Source organism: Nyctibius grandis, chromosome 2, assembly GCF_013368605.1.
Source record: "Nyctibius grandis isolate bNycGra1 chromosome 2, bNycGra1.pri, whole genome shotgun sequence".
NCBI lineage: Eukaryota > Metazoa > Chordata > Aves > Nyctibiiformes > Nyctibiidae > Nyctibius > Nyctibius grandis.
Window position 1 is genome coordinate 123,757,032 of NC_090659.1, and position 21,895 is coordinate 123,778,926.

At 46.4% G+C, this 21,895-nt stretch overlaps 2 protein-coding genes across 3 annotated transcripts in view; one reads left to right on the forward strand and one right to left on the reverse strand.

Annotated features, from left to right (window-relative positions):
* Positions 1 to 21,895, forward strand: part of CLNS1A (chloride nucleotide-sensitive channel 1A) — a 368,760-nt gene that overhangs the window by 257,431 nt on the left and 89,434 nt on the right. The gene's annotated exons all lie outside the window — the stretch shown is intronic.
* Positions 1 to 21,895, reverse strand: part of MYO7A (myosin VIIA) — a 67,148-nt gene that overhangs the window by 40,928 nt on the left and 4,325 nt on the right. For both annotated transcript variants that reach the window (XM_068418131.1, XM_068418124.1), the window contains exons 3-13: positions 18,337 to 18,521; positions 16,566 to 16,687; positions 14,571 to 14,713; positions 14,354 to 14,467; positions 12,893 to 13,046; positions 12,145 to 12,221; positions 11,107 to 11,226; positions 9,709 to 9,851; positions 9,103 to 9,313; positions 8,482 to 8,617; positions 7,975 to 8,081 (exon numbers count right to left, since the gene is read on the reverse strand). In XM_068418131.1, coding sequence (XP_068274232.1) covers positions 7,975 to 8,081; positions 8,482 to 8,617; positions 9,103 to 9,313; positions 9,709 to 9,851; positions 11,107 to 11,226; positions 12,145 to 12,221; positions 12,893 to 13,046; positions 14,354 to 14,467; positions 14,571 to 14,713; positions 16,566 to 16,687; positions 18,337 to 18,521 — 1,512 coding nt within the window. The remainder of the gene's footprint in view (positions 1 to 7,974; positions 8,082 to 8,481; positions 8,618 to 9,102; positions 9,314 to 9,708; positions 9,852 to 11,106; positions 11,227 to 12,144; positions 12,222 to 12,892; positions 13,047 to 14,353; positions 14,468 to 14,570; positions 14,714 to 16,565; positions 16,688 to 18,336; positions 18,522 to 21,895) is intronic.

Here is a 21,895-nt window from a genome sequence, read left to right on the forward strand (position 1 = left end):
CCTCTTCTTCTCCCCACGGTATACAACCAGAGACCCATGTAGGGTGAAAAACAAGCCAGGGGCACTTCCAGTCCAACAGCTCCAGAAACTGATCTATATTCCTCAGCCTGTACTACAGGGAAGATTGGAGTTGTGTTTGGAAAAGAATATTAACTAGACCAAATGAGGTGGGTATTTAGGGCGAATCAGGATGATTTCGAGCATTTTGCTTGTTCTAGCTCCCTTAGGGCAGGTGATTCTAAAGCAGAATGGAGAGGTTTCCCTTAATACCCCCTTCTGCCTGCCCTGGGAGAACCTTGTTAAACAGCTTCAAACTAAATGAAGCCCCCAGCTCATTTTATGCATCAGTCACTATTTCCTGAGCTCAATACACATCAGTCACAGTGGTGCTACGTGTCTCGTAGGGTCTGGTGTTTAGGGAGCCTTTGTGGGGCAGCGAGTACTGCTGGTGTGTTGAAGGGCACCAGGATGCAACTCCCTCTGAATCGAAAATAGGGCAAATTGTGACGTGACCTCATGGCCAGGTATTTCCCAAAGGGAGGATTCCAGCAGGATTTTAATGCATGGTTCCTCCAAACATCCTCTTTGCAGGTGGTCAAGCCATGTGTGGAGTCACAAAGTTCCCATTTGCACTGGCCTTGCCGCTATGTTTTGCAAGGTGGTGAGTTTTATTTCTATTTTTGCTAAAACCTTCATTGTATAGCACTAATAACCTGTCAGATAACATCCCAGCCCCCAAAACTGAGGAATTTCATAGAATCACAGAATGGTTTGGGTTGGAAGGGACTATAAACATCATCTAGCACAACCCCCTTACCATGGGCAAGAAATTTGCACAGCTCAGGTTGGATATGATGATGAGACAAACCCAGTCAACACAAACACAAAGTCATCATGGAATTCCAACAAGAGAAAACCCAGCTCATGCGCACACCAGAAAAACCTGGCCTGCTTGTCCAGGAGAGCTTGGCAGGGGGCGATCAGTGACCTCTCTCAGCAAAATCCTCCCCCAAAGGACAAACTGTTAACAAATCCAGAGTAATTAATGGATGCAGCTGCTACCTGCAGAGCATTGTAGAGTGTGGTGCTTACATTCTGTCACATATTTGATGAGGAATAGGCTGTTTTCAGCAAGAATCCTGGTTTGGATAGCTTTGATTAATGTATTCTTATCACTTTGCTAATTATGTGCAAGGGGTCACCTCTGTGAAAAGTGAAAGGATAGCTACAGGGGTTAGAAGCAGCAACAGATGCAGGAGCAGGGCTGGAAGCTGGAAGCAACTGCATGTTAGCCAGGTTTGTCAATTTGGGCTTGACTGGGAGAGGTCATTTTTCAGCCATGGTGGTGGGAAGGGTGCAAGACTTTGTACAAGGGTCTACAAGGGAATGCATGAGTGGTTGGCTCCCAGACAGCAAGACCTGCCTCTCTAGGTTGCTCATGCCTTGCATTTCTTCTTGCATGCATCCAGCTCTGGTAAAAAGCAGTGGTGCCATCACCATCCTTACACCTGAGAGCTTTTTGCTGGGAGGGGCTGGAGGGAAGGGGCAGCACCAGAAAGCAGCTTGTCTTGCTATCCAAATTGTCAGAGCGGTCTGGGCTCCTTCTGTCAAGACTGCACCATCCCATCCATTCGCTTGCTTCCTGGGCCTGACATTTGTGCACAGACCCTTCTCAGTGGTGGGCACAAGCCACATTGGCACTAAGCAGGCTCTCAGCTACACATCGAAACCTCAGGGTTTGCATCAGCCTCCTCCTGCACGGACAGGGTGACACCACTGAAGTCATCGTGGTTCTTCCCACCTGACCTCAACACCAGCATGGGGAGAATCACACCTCCTCCCTTATTCCAACAAAATGGCCCCAAAAAAATGAGTGGAACAGCCTGCCAATGCAGCCTAGCGAGACACTGAAATACAGGTTTTACTGTAGAGGATGATTTTTTAGCTCAAAACAGACCCAGTCCCCATAGCCTAAAGCAGGAAGAACTGAACACATTCTTCTTTTCTCCTGGCCAGACATATCTTAGCTTTCAAACTCTGAGACTGTAGCATCTTTGGGACACAGACTATCTCTTCATGGGTGCCCATACAGTCTAGCATGCAGGAGGTGGCCTGTGTGTCATGGGGAAGAATGAGCAGGATTCACAGGTGCTGTAGCCCGTATTGGGGCACTGAGTAATCACTGAGCCTGTGCTCAGCGTCAAAGGAAAAAAAAGCAGAAGAGATAAATAAGAAAACAAAGAGAATTACATGATTTACAGAGAAGCACCATCTCAAAAGAGAAGTTCAGAAAGACATGCAGGCCAGCATGACATTCAGACATGCTTCAATGCCACCTCTTTCTGCCACCTCAAGCCAGTCTGGCTTTAGAAGTGCAGAGATGTGTGTGGCTGCTTGTGGTAATACAAAGACAAAAGTCAAGGCAGAATATCATCACCAGGACACAAGGGCATGTTCTGCCAGCATGGGGTGTCTGAGATCCCCAGTGGCACAGCTGGAGCATCAGGACATTTCCCAGCATTTCTGTGAAGCTGTAAAGTCTCTAGGGACCTATTCAGACTCCTTCCTTTGGGGTCTTGGACACATGTAGGTACTTACCATGTGTCCAGGGCTGAGAAAGGAATAACCAGTTCAGCCTATCTGCACCCTATGGGTTCAGTGGGTTAAGGTGGACACAAAGTTATGTTAAGTAGGATGGTCTTAATACACACCCAGAGTTCCAGCTTCGGTAATCACCAGGGTTTTTTCTTTGTAACAGTCAAACCAAGTAAACAGAAGCAAGGAGAAAAGCAAGTGCAAGGAGAAAAGCAAGTACAAGGAGAAATGTCACTGAGCCAGAAATGGTAGGAGTTAGTCCTGCTGTCCCTCTGCACCTTCTCCTCACACTTTAAGGAGAAGGCTGCATGCTGCACCAGGATCGCTGTGCTCAGCACTAGGTCTGCCTGGGAGATGGTGACCTGCTTTAGTGGAAATGCAGAAAGATTAATTACTTAAGGTGAGTTAGGGAAGGAGAGAGAAGCGGGTACCACCAGCAATATTTTGGGGAAAGGTTCTGGACAAAGGACTGTCCTCCCATCTCCTTAGGATGAGAACATCACTAAACTGGGCCATGCCAACATGACATGCTGTTTGTCAGTGTTTTTTCTGAAGTCTGAGAAAAATGATGTTTGTTGTTTGTTGTTTTGTTATACGAAATGTCACTGAGGTGGGCTCAGGTGACTGCTGAAAGTTGAGGTCCCCTCACAGCAGGTTCTGCAGTGGCATATAGTGAAGAGACAGTCTCTCTCCTAAAGGCTGTACCGTCTGGGAAGTGCCTTCAGATGCAAAGTTGACATGGGCTACATAACGGTGCTGAGTATCACTATTTTGAACTACACCCCAATTTTAGAAAGCTTACTGATGTTGATATATTTGGAAAATCTTTTTTGGCTTGGCTGTTCCACCCTTGCCTCAGTGCCTAACAAATGCAATCAATTATTTTTCATTAGAAAACCTATAAAACACGAGGCTATATTATGAGAACAACTACAACAACAACAAAACCCATAGAAATCACCAGTATTATGTCTCCCATTTCCCTGTATCTGTCTCTTGTTGTCTTCAGAGGAAAAGACTGACCTGGGCATTTCTGACAGATTTTGCACAACAATTCTCTCCTGGATTTAATACCACCATATGCTAATTCAGGAAGCGTTTGGGGTTTTTTTTTGCGTGTGTGTGTAGCATTGCTACAACTCTAGAGCAGGGCCCAATGGGATGTTGCAATCCAAACAATTTGCAATCATTATATGGAAGGGAAGGAGTCCAGCTCTGGAATGAATGACTTTGGGTCATTTTGGTTCAGATCCCCCTCATTGGAATTCCAAGTCCAAACACCCAGAGACACTGCAGAGGTAAGAAGGGTTGAAATTCAGCCCCATGCAAGGATTTGAATTTTGAAAGACAGGTCCATCTCTAACATAATCCTCTGGCTATCGAAAGATTGTAATGGAAATGTGAGCAGAGTCGCAAACCTAACGTCACAAAACCTTTAGCACATAATGTGCTACCCTATGACCAAGAAAGGTTTAGGAAGCCATCAGAACCAGTCAGGAGATGAGATGCAACAGAAAAGACCTAAAAAAGGTGCCAAGAGCCTGTTTGGATGTTCATGGCAAAGTTCAGTATTAACTGTGTCTTTGAAGGCTTGGATTTGAGCTCTCCCCTGAACAAGACCTAAACCCTCCTGAGAATGACAGCATTTCCAAGTAACCCAGAAATGCAATCCAGGAGTCTCTCTTCACACAAACTGTCAGTTTCCTGCCTCAAAAAGGGCAAAACAGGGCCAGATCTGCAATTGCATGGAGGAATAATGTCCCACTGAAGCCAATGGTGGCACCATGATAAACAACAGCCAAATCCCACAGATTGTCCATCTGGAGTGAATTAAAATAATTCAAATATCAGGAAAGAACCCCAAGACTTTGGCTTGGGCTGGTTCTGATTTTGTCCAAACCAAATTCCCATCATGACAAAGCTCTTCTGAGTGGAATCCTAGAAATAAATGACACAGCCATACACCTGCATCTATTTAACAAGCCATAAAAATGCTCTCCATCATGTCAGTCACTTGAAATGGATTCTCTATAGAAAGTGCAGGAAGAGTAATAAACTGACAAGAGAAAAACACAATCCTTGCCAAGGAGAGGTTGAATATACAACAGAGGAACTCATGTATTCAGTTTACCTTTGGTGTGGGTGTGGGCGACTGGCCAAATGTGCTGGATGCATAGCCACAGAGAAACTACATGAAGCACAGGTTAAAAAAAAAAAACAAAACAGAGACAGAAAAGAGCAAATAGTGAAAAGAAGGAATAATGGAATTGGGAGCCTGACATTGTTAGTCTTGGAGGTCCAGCTGTTAAAATATCTCACAAACAAAATGCATTAATTCTTAAATTTTTGTCTATCCCCCTCCTGCCTTTTCCCCTTTGTCTCCATGTTCACATCTCTGAAGCTGAGGGAACTGCCACTGTCCAGCTCTCACCTCTTGGAAACAACTCTTCTACATTTTAACCTCACTTGTTACCTATCCAGTTTCATCCACCCCTGCTCCTCTCCTTCACATATCCCTGCTCTCCTGTGACTGGTGCTCTCAATACACAGTGGCTGGGAAGATGCTAGGGGAAAACCAAATTTTCACAAAAATTCTAAAGAAATCCCTTGCATCCTCCCTAATTTTAATCCAACTAATCAGTTTCTATAGAATTGAAATTTTTGCAAAGGGGAAAGCCCTCTATTTGTTTTCTCCTTCACTGGTTTCCATCCCCCACTGCTCCTTCTACCTGTTCCTTGAGCAACAAGCACTGTCAGACCATACCTGCTGATTCCTCAGAGGAACGGTGTACAGTTCCCACTGAATCCATGGTTTCACCTGGCACCGCTCAAAGCAATGTTCCAATTCAGCAAACACATGCAGATAGACGTCCCCCGTGATGGGCATGCACAAATCAGGCTTCACAGCCCCGTGTGCTCCAGCAATACCCAGTTCACCACACAGGTTTTGTTGTGCACAAACATTAGGTCTTTCAGGGACCAAACAGTTACTACAATATCTAAATACACACTCTCAACTAGTTTTCAAACCTCTCTGATCTGTGGCTTTCTCAAGTTTCTGGTGTATAAGGATCCCATTTGAAAGACTGAATGTAAAGCAGATATGGACTTGCTTTTCGCTGACTCACAAATTCCTACAAACTCCTGTAAATCCTACAAACTCCTATAAATCCTACAAACAATAAGCTCCTGAGGGCCAAAGGTTGGAAGTTGTGAGCAAAATGCCTCATTATTTGATTTAGCCCTTAGCAGTGAAGCCACTTGTCTCTTTTTAGGGGAAGATGTTAGATTTGATTGACCTGGCCTGAGTGTCTCTGGAAGGTTTCTCCATGGATTGTCTCACTGATGGTTGGGGAAGACGTGTACACTTCCAAGAAAAGCCTTTGCCCCAGGTCTTTGCTACATGCAGTCAGTTCCCATGACAAATGCTCATCTGCTTCTTCTTTTGGGGAATGTGTTTTAAGACAGAGGCTGCAAAGATTATTAAATTTTGGTGGAAAGCAATGGCAAAATCATCTCATCCCCATGTTGGTTCCTGTTTGTCTGAGCAGTTTTGTTTGCGTGGTGTTTAGGGGATTTGTGCTCTCCCAGTTCACACTAACATTGTGCATGATTAGGGGAGCTGGTACACAATGTTTGCTCCTCTTCCAGTTCCATGCCAGTCAGGTTACAAATCTCTCATTCAAAAAAGAAAAGCAGAGATCATTAAAGTATCAAAGCACAGGGACCACCACTTGGGACAGACTCTGAAGATGTTTAATGGAACTATAAAAGAAAAGGTTTAGCTCAAAAAAAAATGCTCTCATGCTTTAAAAGGTCTCAGTTCTCAGGTCCTAAACAATGCCCACGTGGACATCTCAATTGTGCTATTATATACTTCCAGTATCTTTTAAAGATGCTTGGTAGGTGTCCCCATGAAGGAGCCAGCATGACTGTGTAAACCTGAGAGCTCCCTCTCATCGATTCGCCAGAGTTCATCTCTGCTCTTCCCAAAGAAACAAGAAAACACTTCCAAGGTGAACGGCAAAGCTTGCACCGAAAATAAAAAGCAGTGAGGAATAAGCAATAAAAAGCAAAGTAAATGGCAGCACTGATGCTAAGGGAGTTAGCGTCTAACTCAGCAGGAGTATCCACATCTGGGGATAGCTCTGAACCCACCAGAAGTGTCATGCTGATTGGTAGATTAATTGGGGCTGGTAAATGTTATGTTGTTCCTAATGAAGTCAGAAGGATATTGATCATTCATTTCAGCAGGAGCAAAACTGAGTGCCTAAAGGTTATGATCAAGGCTTGCAAAAGTGTCTGTAGCCTATTTAAAGAAATTTCTTGGGAATTTAAACATTTCTTTCCCTTAGCAGGTACAGGAATTCAGCACTTATATCTGTTTGGCACTCCTGAAAGTCCCTAAGTCCCTTGGACCATCAGTGGCATTGGCTGGCATTTGGAAATAGGACTCCAACTTCTAAAAAACTTGGTTGATTTGGAAAATTTTATCCCCACACCATCTGCCGTCCCATGGCTTTGCCTAGGGAAAGACTGGAGGATTTGGCCATAGCAACCTATCTGTGTAGACTTTCAGGTTCTGCAAGGTTGATATTTTAAAACAGTTTCTTGTTTAACTGTGGGAGCAGGGCTGATGATGTCTTAGTAGGGAGATGTAAATGTTCAACTTACTCAAGAAAACATCATATATTTGTGTTATTAATGGTGAGAGAGTCACTAATCTCAGCATTTAAGATGGTACCCTCGTAATAAATGCTCAAATGGGGTGGGAAGAGTTGAAGCAATAACTGTGCCTTTCTCCAAAGCTCAGCGCACATGGTCTTATCCCACACTGAGAATGGATTAAGCACATACCCTCCTAGAGGACTGGGGTGTGGAAAGGGGAGCTTGAAAGTTCAGCTTTCATACCTGGTGTCCCTTCTCTCTGCTGTCATAACAGGAAAACATGACTGTTGGCTGATCCCTCCTAGTCCTGCTTTGGTGCTTAAAGGCCAGCCAGATTGTCCCTTCATTCTGCTCTGATCAACAACTAGTTGGTTTTCACTTCTCTATTATACACAGATCTGGACTATGCAGCTGGAGGGGCTAACTCCTTCTCTCTTGGATTTCTACAATCACAAACCTTATTGCTCCCATCCCTACACAATTAGGAGAGGAGGAATCACAGCACAAAATAATGTTTGATTAACTGAATGCAGTGAACTGAAGGTGTGAGTGTGGATATACCCATGACACCTCATGAACCCTTTCTGATGGTTGGCTCACACTAACAAGTTTGAAACGCCCCAAACAGCATCAGAGCAACATGACTCTTCGCACACCTTCTGCCTTTTCCAGGAACACCCCCCATGAATAAAGATCTCTCGCCTGCATTACCATTGCCACATCTGCTTGGAAGATCTGCTTGATGAATTTGTTTTTTGAGGAATGCACCAGCTGAATGATGTCTCCATGCAGTGTGTCCCTGTTTTTCTCCAAGAAACCTAGAGGAAGAATGGGACAACACATAGATAGATGACACAGTGCAACCTCTGGAAGCAGCCTCTGGGATGCTGGACTACTGGCTATTCTTGGGGAGGTAATGGGGGTAATGAGTGGGCAGAGAAAGGGGGACCAAGAGAAGGAGGAAGAGGCGCATCTTGAGACTGGATCAAAGATGCATGTGCTGCAAAGAACTGCAGTTCTGTCATGGGCACACATGAATGAAACAGCATCAATATCTGCAGCTCATGGGCACCGCTGAAGGGCCAAGTCATTGCAGCGAGAGAAGGAGTACACCGACACTGCTATGGGCTACCATCCTGCTCTGCTCCAATGCAGCAGCAGCTCATCTTCCCCTGAGCATCCCCTCACGCTTGTCGTGCCCCAGGAGCTGCCCCATACCTTTTGTTTCGTAGTAAACAATTCCAGCGAAGTGGTTAATGCCAAACTGGGTTTCATAGTTATTCTTTGGAGGAATATAGTTGGTGTTAAGCTTGTGCTGGGAGTTCAGCTTGTGTAACATGGTGGCATCTGTACCCTGTGCATGCACAAAAAGAGCTGACATTTAACCGGTGTTTGTCCCATTAAAATAATTTTCCAGTCAATAGTGCATTTATTTTTTGCCTCGGGTGACAATGTGTATTTATTTTGAGATGTGTTGGAGGGGATATCGCAAATGCAGGAGTTAAAGAAATGGATTAAATATCGCTGGTATGTTGTGCTGTATTCAAGGTAGTGCTCCAAAGCAAGTATATTTAATACTATTTTCTCTTAAACTTTGTCAAAGGCTATTCTTGAGCCTCTTGCAGGCATATTCTTCCATCAGAAATACTAATTTGTTTTAAGCATGGTTGTGGTACTCATGGAAGAAAATGTGACAGAGCAATAAAAACTATGAATAGGCAACCCACTAGCGACTGTGTGTTTGGGACTGATCAGACCTCTCATAAGGTGCCAGCATGCAAGTGCAAAGTGGGTAAAAACAGGAGAGTTGCTCGCAGCAGGGCTGAGCCCAAAACACACCTTGGGGAACTTGCTCTCCTCATCAATGAGGGAGATGATGTTCATGGGCTTGATGGCAATCATGTCCAAGGCATCCTGGTTATCAGTGAACTCGATGTGCTGCCAGTTGATGTTCTCCAGGTTGTACTCCTCCTGCTCTAATTTGAAGACGTGGCGCACAAAGAACTGCTGCAGGTTTTCATTTGCAAAGTTAATGCAAAGCTGCTCAAAACTGTGGAGGGAAGGTTAAGGAAAGGCCACTTTAAAACCACCATGGTCTATCTTTCTCCATCTCTCTCCATGCTTGAAGCAATACTCTCAGACCACATCAACCACTCAGTAAGGTTGCTGTTGGCTGAGAACTTCCTTATCGGTTCAGATGATCAGTTTTTCTCCCCCAAAACAATGTTATAGCCATTATACATGTGTAGCCTAAACCAATCAGTTTAGGAAGTATGTTGTCTGCTGCAACATAAAAGTAATTAGCTCTGATAATCTCCCTTATAGAAAAAGGCTTGGCCCAGCCCAGTTCTGTTCACCTCGGGAGAGGTGAAAGGACAGCAAGACCTTGAGCTTGGGGTGGTGAAGGAGGGTTAAGACCTGGTTCTCCTTTTGTAGGCTCCATACCTGTTCACAGTGAAGTTCTCAAAACCGAAGATGTCAAGGAGGCCGATGGATCTCCTGACACTTTTGAGTTCCTGGGAAGGAGGTCTGTAAATTGCAGCGTTGATCTTCTCCACAATCCACACAAAAAGCCGCCCATAAATTCCCTGCAATATCCCAAAGATGGAGGTCACTGAGATAGCTTAGCAGTTCGCCCTGCTAGTCTGCAGCACCACTTCACTCGTGGTTGCACAGGCTCCCCTAAAGCATGGCCAGCAACTGCACAGTCCCTGAGGACGCGCTCACCAACATTTATGCCAGACTCTTGGCATGGTTTAAAGCTTCAAGAGCCATTATGTAGATCAAGGAAAACGGACCTGAAAGCCTAGATAAAAGACAACTGAAAGCAAAATCCCAAATTTAGATAGTCCTAAATTTTGGATCTATGGGCTCACTGTAAAGCCAGGCAGTCCTTTCCTTGGTTTCCAGTCATCTCTCTCTACAGATCAGCAGAGCCATGTTACACCGCTAGACAAGCCACGGACATTTCACCTGGACAAGGTGATGTCTTAAACGCTGCAGCACTGGCTGAACTGTTTGCTAATTTAACGAAGCAGCTCTTGCTGCTTCAGTAATTCCAGAACTCCATGTTTTACAGTGTTACTCATTTCTTTAGTACCAGCTACAGCAGTGCTACCAGGAGGGGAGCCTGATTCAAAGGCCCATCACCACTAGAGAAGTCACTGTCTGGATTTGCAGACTAGTTAGGTATCAAACCAGCTAGCTTGATCTACCATTTCCCCACAGACAGAGGGGGGGCCCAAGTTGGCCAAAGTATGCCACTGCTACTTGTTTTGCAACCTTACATGGGCTGCAAGCAGCACAGCAGTGATGCACACCCACCTCATCAACCTTCATCATCCCAAAGCCTCAGGTGATGCTCTCTCTAAGTGCTCTGATGTCTGCTGAACTGCTCTGTCTCTATTCCTGTGACATTTGGCTTTATTTACTGCTGCAGACATACCCAAATCCTGAAATTCAGGTGTGGGTGTTAAAGGTGTTGATAGAGCTGCTCTGATTTATAGCAGCTGAGGAATCTAACCCTGGGGCTCAAGCTGGGATGTTTTCCTGAAGTTGAGGTGAAGTCATTTCAGAATACTGGCTCCTTCCATAGGTCACCTTTGAGTACAGACAGTCTCAAGTCCAGATTGCAAATCCCTTGAATACTAGGCTATCTAGACTCCTTCCATCTCGATTCTTTGTGCATCCCAATGAGAACATAGTTGCAAGGCCATCTGCTGATCTGAGCTCACATGGGCACCAAGCAAACCCCTTTTCCTGTGCAGTGGATGCTCTGGTCTCAAAAGTGGCAGATTTCTTCAGACTATCAGCAGGAGCAGAAGGGAATGCCCTAAGACTTACCTTTACGAAAGCGTCCCTCACATCCAGTGCTTGTTCCATGCTGAGAGGGGTAGAGACAGTCTCACCCCTGGTGATGATAGTCCGGCTGGTAAGGCAGTTCATCACGTCTTGAGAGTCAACCTGGCAAAGACACCACCAAACACAGCTGCTGACTTTATAACACCAAGTGTCCTTACAATGGCCTGGGCTACTGGCTTGAGTGTGAATCGCCAGAGAGGAACAGTGCAGCCCCCCGTGGCTGAAGGTAAGTGACTTTTCTTAGCTGTACAGGGCAAATATCTCAAATTATGTCACAAGTGTTTTCAGAGAGAGCAAGTAACACACTTATACAGTGTTTTACTACACGAAGTGTTCTTGTGACTTAGTGTGAGATGTTAACAAGGCGTGGGGAGAGAAGATGAAAAAGCAAAGCCTGCAAAGCTGTCTCCTACCATCATGAATGTAGCTTTGCATCCCCTTGACCCCTTTTCATACTTCTGAGATTAATCCAGGGAAATGTCCACCCCCTAAAGTACAAGAAAACAGCCTGCAGACAGCTGTGGATCACACTCTGGGACTGGCAGTGCCTAGGGAGATGATATGGTGTCCCTGGGGGAGCCCTGTTCCCTGTTGGGGAGGCCACTGAAGAATGCTCCAGCCACTGCATGGATGGTTTGGGTGAGGGTCATCTCACTTCACTTCAGATACACGCAGTATAGGTGACATCTCTGTCTCAGCTACTGTAATGAACTCTCTTTACATCAATGAGGGAAACACTATTTTAGAGACTGAATTATTCTGGATGTCCTTGTTAGGATGATGTGCCACCAAAGTGTCTGTTTCTTTCCACTGGTGTGAAGGGGAGCTCAGATACCCAGCTCAGATGGAGACACCCACCTTCGCGTTGCCACTGCAGGGCAAAGTATGGCTTACCCGGGCCTCTCTAGCCTCCTAGAGCTGGTGGGGCAAGGAGAGCCTGGCTCAGATGAAGCTTTGCCACAATATTGGGAATATGGGAACAAGCCAGAAAGGGGACAGCAGCACCGCAGAGCCACTGACCTCCAGCAACGATGCTGCAGTGATTAGTGATGCCGACTGAACAACCTCGCAGGCATCCAGGTTGTCATAGGTCCGAGCTGGGGGAAGCAAGGCAGAGGGAAAGGTGTCAGCAAGGGATGCAGCTCTGCAGAAGGTAGATGGGGTGAGGGAAAGGGTCTTTCTCCACTGGCTCCACATGATGGCCAAGCAACGTCTGGCCATCAGAAGGGAGAGGAAAGATCATGCAGCTGCTGGAGTCCTGCTGCTGGCTGAAAAGGGCCTGTATTCTGCTCTGTCAGCCACCCTAAATGACTGATGGGGTAAATATGTTTTTAGCATGTAAGTGCTTTAGGCTTCTGTCTTGCAAAGAGGTTTTTCAAATCACTGTGTCATTTCTGACAGCAGGGCAGTTTGGTACCTTTACAAAGGCATATCCAATCACACAAACCCTTGTCAAATGCTCCATTAGTCTCTCCTTGCAAAACCTGAGTCTACTGAATGGCCTGTGGCTATATTCAACCTCCCTACATTCAGAAAGGGTGGATATGAGTAAGCATACTGGAGTCTGGCAGCCCTGCAGAGGGGGCAGGTGGACTTATTCCTCCTTTCTTGTCCTTACACGCCACAATAAGCACCTGCGTCCCTGGCATGGCACCATGGCAGGTGGTCTGGATACAGCCCTCTCCATCCCTAAGCTTGGCTCCCTCTCACCATGCAGAATAAAGAGTAGAAATGTGCTGGACCATGTCCCTGTATTTTGTCCTTTTACCTTCGTACTGCAGGTTCCCCATGTGCAGGATGGCAGCCAGCAGCTTGGAGATCTCCCAGTTCTCCGTGTCGGTGAACATAAGGACCTTCATTGCGGAGCGGATGTTGGCGTACTCCTTGCTATCATCTCTGCCATCGCAGGTTGTGCAGTTACCCTGGGGAGGCGAAGAGGTCGCACAGTGCATGAGGTAAAGCACAGAATCACAGAATCAACCAGGTTGGAAGAGACCTCTGGGATCATCGAGTCCAACTGTTGCCCTGACACCACCCTGTCAACTAGACCATGGCACTAAGTGCCATGTCCAGTCTTTTCTTAAACACCTCCAGAGATGGTGACTCCACCACCTCCCTGGGCAGCCCCTTCCAATGGCTAATGACCCTTTCTGAAAAGAAATTCTTCCTAATGTCCAACCTGAACCTCCCCTGGCGAAGCTTGAGGTTGTGTCCTCTTGTCCTATTGCTAGTTGCCCGGGAGAAGAGGCCAGCTCCCACTTCACTACAACCTCCCTTCAGGTAGTTGTAGACAGCAATAAGGTCACCTCTGAGTCTCCTCTTCTCCAGGCTAAACAACCCCAGCTCCCTCAGCTGTTCCTCGTAGGTCAGACCCTCCAGACCCTTCACCAGCTTGGTCGCCCTCCTCTGGACTCGCTCCAACACCTCAGAGAGCATCTGGGTGTAGCCCTAAGCTATCCAGGGCTTTGAATCAGCAGACATTTTGTTTAAGGGATGAATAAGCGAAAGATGATGTTGAACCTGTGGATCTGGCTCTGCCCTTTGGTGTATACTATGATTCAACGCTCAGCCTTGTGACCTGCACTTACCCTGCTATCCCCAGCTACCCTGTGTCTGGCTGCAATCAGCAGAGGAGAAAAAGCTCTCTGAAACTGGGATAAAGAGTGAGAAGAAAACGTGCTGGAGGCTCCCACCGATCCAGCTAGAAAGCTGGGTCCCAGCCTTACTGATGATGGGCCAGCTGCTTCTACCCGCTCCTCTGGATTGCGACACTGGTATATAGGGAGTGGGGCTGGAGATCGCTGGCTTGGTCAGACATGTGGAGCAGAGACAGCCCAGCACCGCATGCTGCTGAGAACGTGCCATCCATCCATGCACTCCTCTCCATCCATCGCTGCTGCAAGAGCATCGGGTCATATCTGACACCCTGGTTATTTCCAAACAAGTGGCCTGGGCACCAAGCACCAAAACCATCCAAGCTCGTGTCCTGCTCCAAAGGAAGAGTGGAAATAACCTGGTCGATACGCAGGGGTTAAGGGTTTGCACTAAGACTGTGAGGCTTGCAGTGGCGGGACAAAGAAGTCCCACGAACTCTGTGGCTAAGACTTGGGAAGGTCATAACCAGTAAAGGAGCTCTTGGCTGTGGAGAAGCACCTCTCTCTTCTTTCTCCCTTGCTAACAAGCTCCCACCACATCACCCCACCAAACCTCTACTTCGTTGTGCTCTCACCATCGCAAGGTAGTTGTAGTCCGTGGCTTTCCCAAGACCGAGCTTCTTCTTCTGCTCCATTGTCATTCCTCTCAGCATGCAGTAAAACACGTGATAATTCCTCTCGTCCTGGGCCTGCAGTAGAAGAGCAAATGTCAGCTCTGCGAGGAGAATGGCACCGCAGAGGCCGACTGACCAAGTGCCAGCTCCCACACGCCTTGCAGATGCATTGCCTCACCTGCCTGCAGACCCGGGACTTCTCCAGCAGGTACTGCTCAATCTTTGCCCCCTCGATGGCTCCTCTTTTGTTGAAGTGGATGTCGATGTACTTCCCAAATCGGCTGGAGTTGTCGTTACGGATGGTCTTTGCGTTCCCGAAAGCTGCAGGGAACAATTGCAGTGGGTTAGAGAGGACCTGATGCAGGGAGGATCATGGATCTGGTCTCATGGGCAAAAAAAATAATCAAAAGGGAGAGGCTGAGAGAGTAAAAAAGCATCCCCAAAGCCTTTCCCTTAAGTTTGGCTGGCTCAATTTAATCTCGGCATGGGGAAATGGGATATACCGCAGATGACTGTCCTTGGAAATACAGAGAGAAGCACAGAGAGGCAGCATGGGAACGGGGTGACCTTATCCAGGAAGAAGGGCAGGGTTTTGGCAGCAGCTGATGAAATACAAGAGGGTTGAGCGAGGCTGGCAAGAGGATGCTGCAGTGTGCGAGGTGACGCTGTGCGGGAAATGACAGAGCTGCTGGTGAGTGATTTGGTGACTGAGAGGAAAAGGAAAGAGCTCGTCCTTCAGGGAAATACAGAGGGAGACTTCGCCCTGCAAACAGCTTCCAGAGGGAGACTTCACCCTGCAAACAGACTGCGCGCAGATAAAAGATACCCATGTCCATCCTCTGTGTGGGTGTGGACCGCTGGCATGTGTTGCCTGTCCAGCATGCCCTGGCTCCAGGACTGCTGGCAGGTGATGGAGACGCTTTGAAAAACAGAGCCTTTCTTCCCCTCAAACCTAGCAGTGATGTTCATGTTCAAAAGCACCCTGTGTTTTCGATGCTTCACCACGGCAGCGGTCTGGCAGCCCTGCGGTGCCCTGAGAGCCTCGTTGCATCTCCATGCCATGGCTGAAGGAATCTCTGGTGGAGCACAGAGAAGGAAAGCTCAGCCAGTGACTTTCTTGTCTGCTCTGCTAACATTATTCATGGCAAGCAGTTAGGATATTCACATTTCTGTTGATTCCTAGGGAGCTATTTACCAAGCAAAACACTGCTCTCTGTGAGTAGCAGGAGAGGTAAAAATGACATTATTCTTCAAGGAAAATACTATTTTTCTGTGTAAGTGTAAAAGGTCCATCTGGCATCATGCTGGGGCCAGAGGGTCAGATCACCTATTTAATTTACAGACATCCAATTAAAACAGTGGGGCTGATCCCAGTAGCAGCTTGCCAATGAACCTATTAAGGCCACGAGCCAATTCTCGTTATCTGGTTCTCTCTCGAACTGCCTTTATTTCTTCTTCTGCATTCTGCTGCCATTTGCTGATCTTGAAAGGAAAAGGTGGGGTTTGCTATTGTGTGTTGCCAGCACAAGGTGTTTAGTTTGTGAAGCTCTGGTCGAATTAACCCCATGTTCTGCTGAACCAGCAAAGAACAGGAATAGGATTTTTGCAGTTATGGTCAAATAAAACAAAAACTTTGTTAGGTGAATGCAACATTTTCAGGATATTTGTGCTCTGCATAGTTATAATTCCAGCACTGGAAGAGGTGAGATTTTTCAAAAGAGCTTTGTGTATTTGGTGATCAGCGTTTTTAAAATCCCAAACTACACAGAGAATTAGGTAAAATTCAGGTTTCTGTTTTGAAATTTTGGTCAAAAAAGTACTGATTTAAGTGGGAAAAACACATTTTTCGATTTTAAGTGAATGAAACAATTGAAAAAATTTTCAGGTCAGCTGTAATGTTTCACTTTCAACAATAGTTGTCAAAAATATTAATGGAAAATCTGAGAGCCCACATCAGAGAATATGAGTCTTGTGAAAACACAGTTCAGGTGGAAAGAAACTGAATGTGCTGTTTAACAAATATTTACATCATTGCTTTTGATTTTTTTTTAACGTTGTCACTTTTTGAAACTCAAAATACAACAAAGTAACTTACATTCGGCCATATTTTGTGTTGCCTGAATCTAAATTTTTTTGCCAGCAAAAAAGATGCCTCCGTCATCTGAGGTCTCACCTTCCAAGATGGGATTTGCCTCCAGGACCTGCTGCTCAATCCAAGAGTGCTGACCGCTGATGGCTGCCAGGAACTGCAGGATCAGTTTTGTGCTTTCTGTCTTCCCTGCTCCGGATTCACCGCTGCAAAGACAACAGGAATCGAGGTCAGTGAAAGCCCTGATGCACCCCTGCCAATGCCCCTCTCTCTGTCTTCAAGGGACTGATGTCTCTTGTGCCTCTTCTGTTAGCATCAGTAGGATGAGGCCACTAAGGATGGGTTTCCAGCATCCCATGGACTGGTTGTAGGAGAAATGGTAGGACACAGTAACGGACAGCCAAGATCCAGATTTGCTTTACAGTCCATTTGGCCTAAGCTGTTGCTTGGGTTTGTGTCTCTCCAGCAAATACCATAATTCAATCAGCACTAAGAAGGTCATGGAGCATTTTCAGACGGTGCTTTTCCAGGTATGATCACTAGACCATAAGCCTGTGGTCCAGGGGCTGGCTGGTCCCATGGGGCAGCTTCATCATCAGTCTTGAGCTGCCAAAATGCACTAAAAGGCAGACTGTGAAAGACTGCCTTTTAGAGGCAAGAGTCTGTGCCTTCCTTGCCGCCCGCCGCAAAGGCAGGCACTTTCACAGGTCCCCTAGACATGTCCAGCTGAGGGGCAGATAGGAGAGGAGAAGATCACAGGACTGGAAGCAAGAGTTACTCTCCACTGAACTCTGACTCCTGTTACTTCCCATGTCTCTGTTTAAGCCCTGACCTTACCACCCTGCCATGCAGGGTCTGAATGCAGACTGTCACACCAATAGTGGCAGTTGTGGGGTAGGGTACCACAATTAGTGTGGGCCCTCCAATGGTACGAGATGAAAGGCTGGGCAGAAATCCCTTGCTGTGAGTCTACAGCCTGTGCAATATATGGGTTAGCCAGTATAAGTGACTGAAATGGACCTTCCTGGTGTTAAATAAGAGCACTGGGGACTGAGCCCTGGCCCCGTGGCTGAATTGCCTCACTTCTCAGGGTTGGCTGGCCACTGGCACACTGCACCACACCTGGCCTTGAGCCTCCTCTAGGCTCGATGTGATGCTTTTTTAGCCCTGCAAGGTAATCATCACTGCATGGCCTTTTCAGTCCCACATATCTGAAATACTGTGCATGGGATGCTCCAGAGTTATGTTTTTATGCAACAAAACTTAGGGTAGGCATGTCTTGGAGAGAGGTGGTGACCTGAAAGCACAAAGACTCTCTGAGGTTCAAAACTTGATAGGATAGGTTGGAGGGCTGAGGGAACCAAATCTGATTCATACCACCATTTGGGACAGACACTGGAGAGAACTATACCCATAACTGTGACCAGGCATTTCTTGGTGCCCAAAGTTGACCAGTCTGGAGCAGAGCCATGCAGGGAGACACCAGTTCAGCAGTGTGAGCAACCACAGGTCCAGTGCTGAAACTTGTCCCTGGCCTTTTCTTGTGCACAATGTATAGATCTCTGCATCTGTGATGTCTGTAGGAGTATTGAGATTAAATTTAAAAGGGGAGGCTAAAGATGAATATGAGATCTACTGGGCTGTAGGGTAAGTGCCAAAGGATCGATTATGTGTCTTTACTGGGAACAGTGACTGCAAACAGAGACCACCTCTGCACTGGAAATATGTGGATGGAAGATCTAATAGGTCATTCAAATTTCTGGTTCTATTTGATACGCTGTTCCCTATCAACCACATTGCAGGTACTCAGCATCCATTTTCAGGATGTGGCCCATTTGGAAATTCACCGACTCACCTTATGATGCAACACTGGTCCTTGTTGTTGCGCTGCATGTTGAAGTAACAGTTGTCAGCAATTGCGAAGATGTGTGGTGGCATCTCACCAATCTTTTTGTTGGTGTACAGACGTATCTGCTCAGGTGAGTAGATGGGTAGGAGCTGGTAGGGGTTTACTGCCACCAGTATTGAACCAGTGTACGTCTGGAGGAGAAGCACATGAAGGTTTATGGGGACAGTGAGATGTAGCTGAGAGGCTTTGGCAGCTTGGATGGAGTGTGGAGGCCAGAAAAATCAAGGTTTTTCAAAAGCTGGATGAAAGATGATGTTCAAGTCAAAGATGCTTGCAGGGTGGAGCCTGGAGCAAAACTGGAACAAACGTCCCAAACTATCTAAATCAGTTCATACTCAGCCCTGCTCATGCACAACATGGATTCATATTGCGGATGCTCCTCAGTTAAGATTCAGAGTTTCACGTCAAGCTCATATTTGCAAAAATATTGCCAGATCCAGCACATATTCATACATAGTTATTGCACTGCACAAATTATGAGAAACTAGAGATGAAAGGGACCTGGAGACCATTGCCCTGTTTCAAAGCAGGACTAGCTGGATCCAAACTATTCCTGACGGATGTCTGTCTAACCTGTTTTTAAAAATCCACAGCAGAGCTGCTAAGTCTCCCTCTGCAATATGTTCTTGCCTACCATCTCTGCCTAACCAAACCTCTCTACACTACAATTTAAACCTTGTCCTGTCCACATGGATATGGCCCACAAAGTCCTGACATATCCCTTCTCAGCTATGTCTGAGTCATCTTGGGAAATGACCTTTTGTCCATTGCATGCTCTCTGTGGCACTCCAGTGAGCAAAGCTGTCCTGGGCTTGGGCAGCAAAACCCTTTGTGGTGTCTTGCTCTTTCATTTCTGCCCTTCCAGGAGCTGTTTCTCTCAAGCCTCTCGCCAAAGGACTCATGGCCTTTGTCATCTTGCTCAGATGCAGCTCTGAGGTTAGGAGGCTTGGCCACATCCCAAGCTCAAGGCAGAGAATAAGGATCCCCCTTCCCCTACTTCAGCTGTATAAAAGTTAGTGTCTGGAGCAAGTGAGTCAATGGGGTTCCATCTCTGGCTAACCAAGGGGCATGAGATGAAAGCTACTTTCACTCCATGACCTCAAAGGAGCCAAGTTGCCTCCTCTAGGTTAATTTTTGGAAACTAAAGTTACAAGATTAATCTCACCTTTCTTTCCTTGTGGGACCAGCCGTGAAAATGCTCCCACTGCTGCATAGGTTCTTTCCAGGAAGAAAAAATATTTCAATGTAAGAATAATCCTTATGGGTTTTTATCTGCGTGGCCTAAAACCAACAATAAGCCTTTGGCACAAAGCAGCAAAGCAGCACAGGCAAGAATGCTTGTGAACAGAGAAGAAAACCTCTCTGTGCTCTGCTGGCTGCTCCTCTTTTTGTGCATTTTGCAAAATGGCTGATGAAGAAAACAAGCCTGAGCTGTTACTCATTTCTGAAGGCAGCAGAATAGCTACCACTGCTGGTGAGAGGGGTGGAAAAGGAAGACCTGGAGACATGAGTTGGCAGCCCCAGGTCGAGTTTCTCTCATCAAGTCCAGTATCCCTGAACCACGATGGAAAGGGTTTGAGTGGAGTGAGATGACCTTTTGTTTGCCACCATCTACGCAACACTTCCCACGAGCTCAGGCTTCCTGAAGGGCAGCCAGTAGGTGGCAATTGTGTCCTATAGTAGGGATGCTGAAAGCCCTGAGGGACTCATCACTTTCTAGCCTCATGGCCAACACCAGAGTGCAACTTTCTGTTCTGTCCCAGGTGAGATTTGAATTTACAGTGGTAACTGAGAAAGGATACGATAGTCTTCCCTATAATAGGGGGTTATGTGCCAGTAAAGGAAAAACGCTCTTTAAGCTCAAGAATGAAGTTGTCACAAATCCAAAGGGTAGAAATTGGCTGTGAAATCATGTAAACTGGGTGTTAGAAGAAGGCATTGAAATAAGGGAGTAGAGAAGTCCCAGAGCAGCCTTCAACAGGGACGACAGAGCAGGTAAACTTAGTGCTCAGAAAAGGAGTGAGCTCAGTTTCTGAATGGGATTAATCCCCAAGATCCCCAATGAACCCCAAGCCTCCTTCCAGTCCTGGCTGAGATGCTTGAGAGTCGGTTTTTCTCTCCATAATTTATTACCAGGTTAATTTTAGGAACATTTCTAATCTTCCTTGGGCCTCTTCTCAAAAAAGACTGACTCTTTGCAGAGCTGTCTGAAATCCCTGCATTTCAGCCATGCTGGTCTGCCCTGCCCCGAATGCAGCCAGCAAGACTTTTAAAGCAGTTAACCATTAGTTGCAGGAATGCTTTCTGGATGCTCTCACCGACCTTTCCCTTGTGATCTACAAAACGCTTTGTCAGCATGAACTCTTGTACTACTGCTTGTTTTTGTAGGTCATTCCTAGTTGATAAATACAATTTCCCCAGTTCTCACAGCTGACAGCATGCAAAACTTTGTCCACATTGCTGATGAGGGGCCAAAGGGCAGCTCCAAGGAAGTATTATCTCTCTGTTTCTATTGCTGGGTGAAGGCAAAGCCTTCCTGTCTTGGGAAAATAAAGCTTTACCAATAGGCAGGGGCTCTGCCATAGCTGACCACAGGAACCACATCTCAGTGAAAATTCGTTACTGCCTGCATGACCTACATTTTAATTAGCCCCAAAGAAATCCTTTCTGAGCCTGCTTCCCTTGCTACCCAGAACACCATGGCTGACTTCATCTGGATTTTTATGGGGTTAAAGCTCTACCAAACATTACTGCATTTTGGCAACCCTTAGAGAGCAGCAGCAGGCATTGCTTTTCCCTCCAGATAAATAGATTTAACCTTGCTCACGAGTCCTAACTCCCCACCAGATGCTCTTGCTATTCAGCACAGTTTCTCTTACTGCACACAAGCCAAACCATGGACAACATGCCCTTGCTGAAGTTCTTCTCATTTTTCTACAGTTTCTTTCCTTCAAGTTGAGGTCATTACTGAGAAGCATTTACAGCTTTAACCACATTCACAGGTTGGGGACTTTCCAGCTCTGGGAAGGTGTCACAACTTCACCATGAAGGTCAAGCTCTGCAGCAAAGGGGATGATGCTCTCAATGCATTTGTGAAGCAGCAGTGATGGTGGTGCAAAGTAAATGAGAATGCCACAATGGTGAACAGAAAACAAGTGATCCAGTGGAAGGCGTGACAGCGACTGCAAATGACAGCATCAAGAGTCATACTTACCCTCCCGCCGCAGTTTGTCTTATGAGTAAAATGTGAGGGAGGAGAAAAAGGAAAATTATATTTCATTAGAGCAGAATTACACCCTCCACAAAGAAGATGAGGAAACAAGAGGGACTGAAGTCCCATTGGAAAATTCACCCTTTACTCAGCAGGCTCAGAAATCTTTTCAAGTAGTGAAGGTAAAGCCACACTGAGCTTCACCATCTTTAAGGCAGAGCAAATTGTATGACAGAAACAAACACCTCAGGGGACTGGGTATCCCCTGCCCACATGGCATCCATACGGTACCTT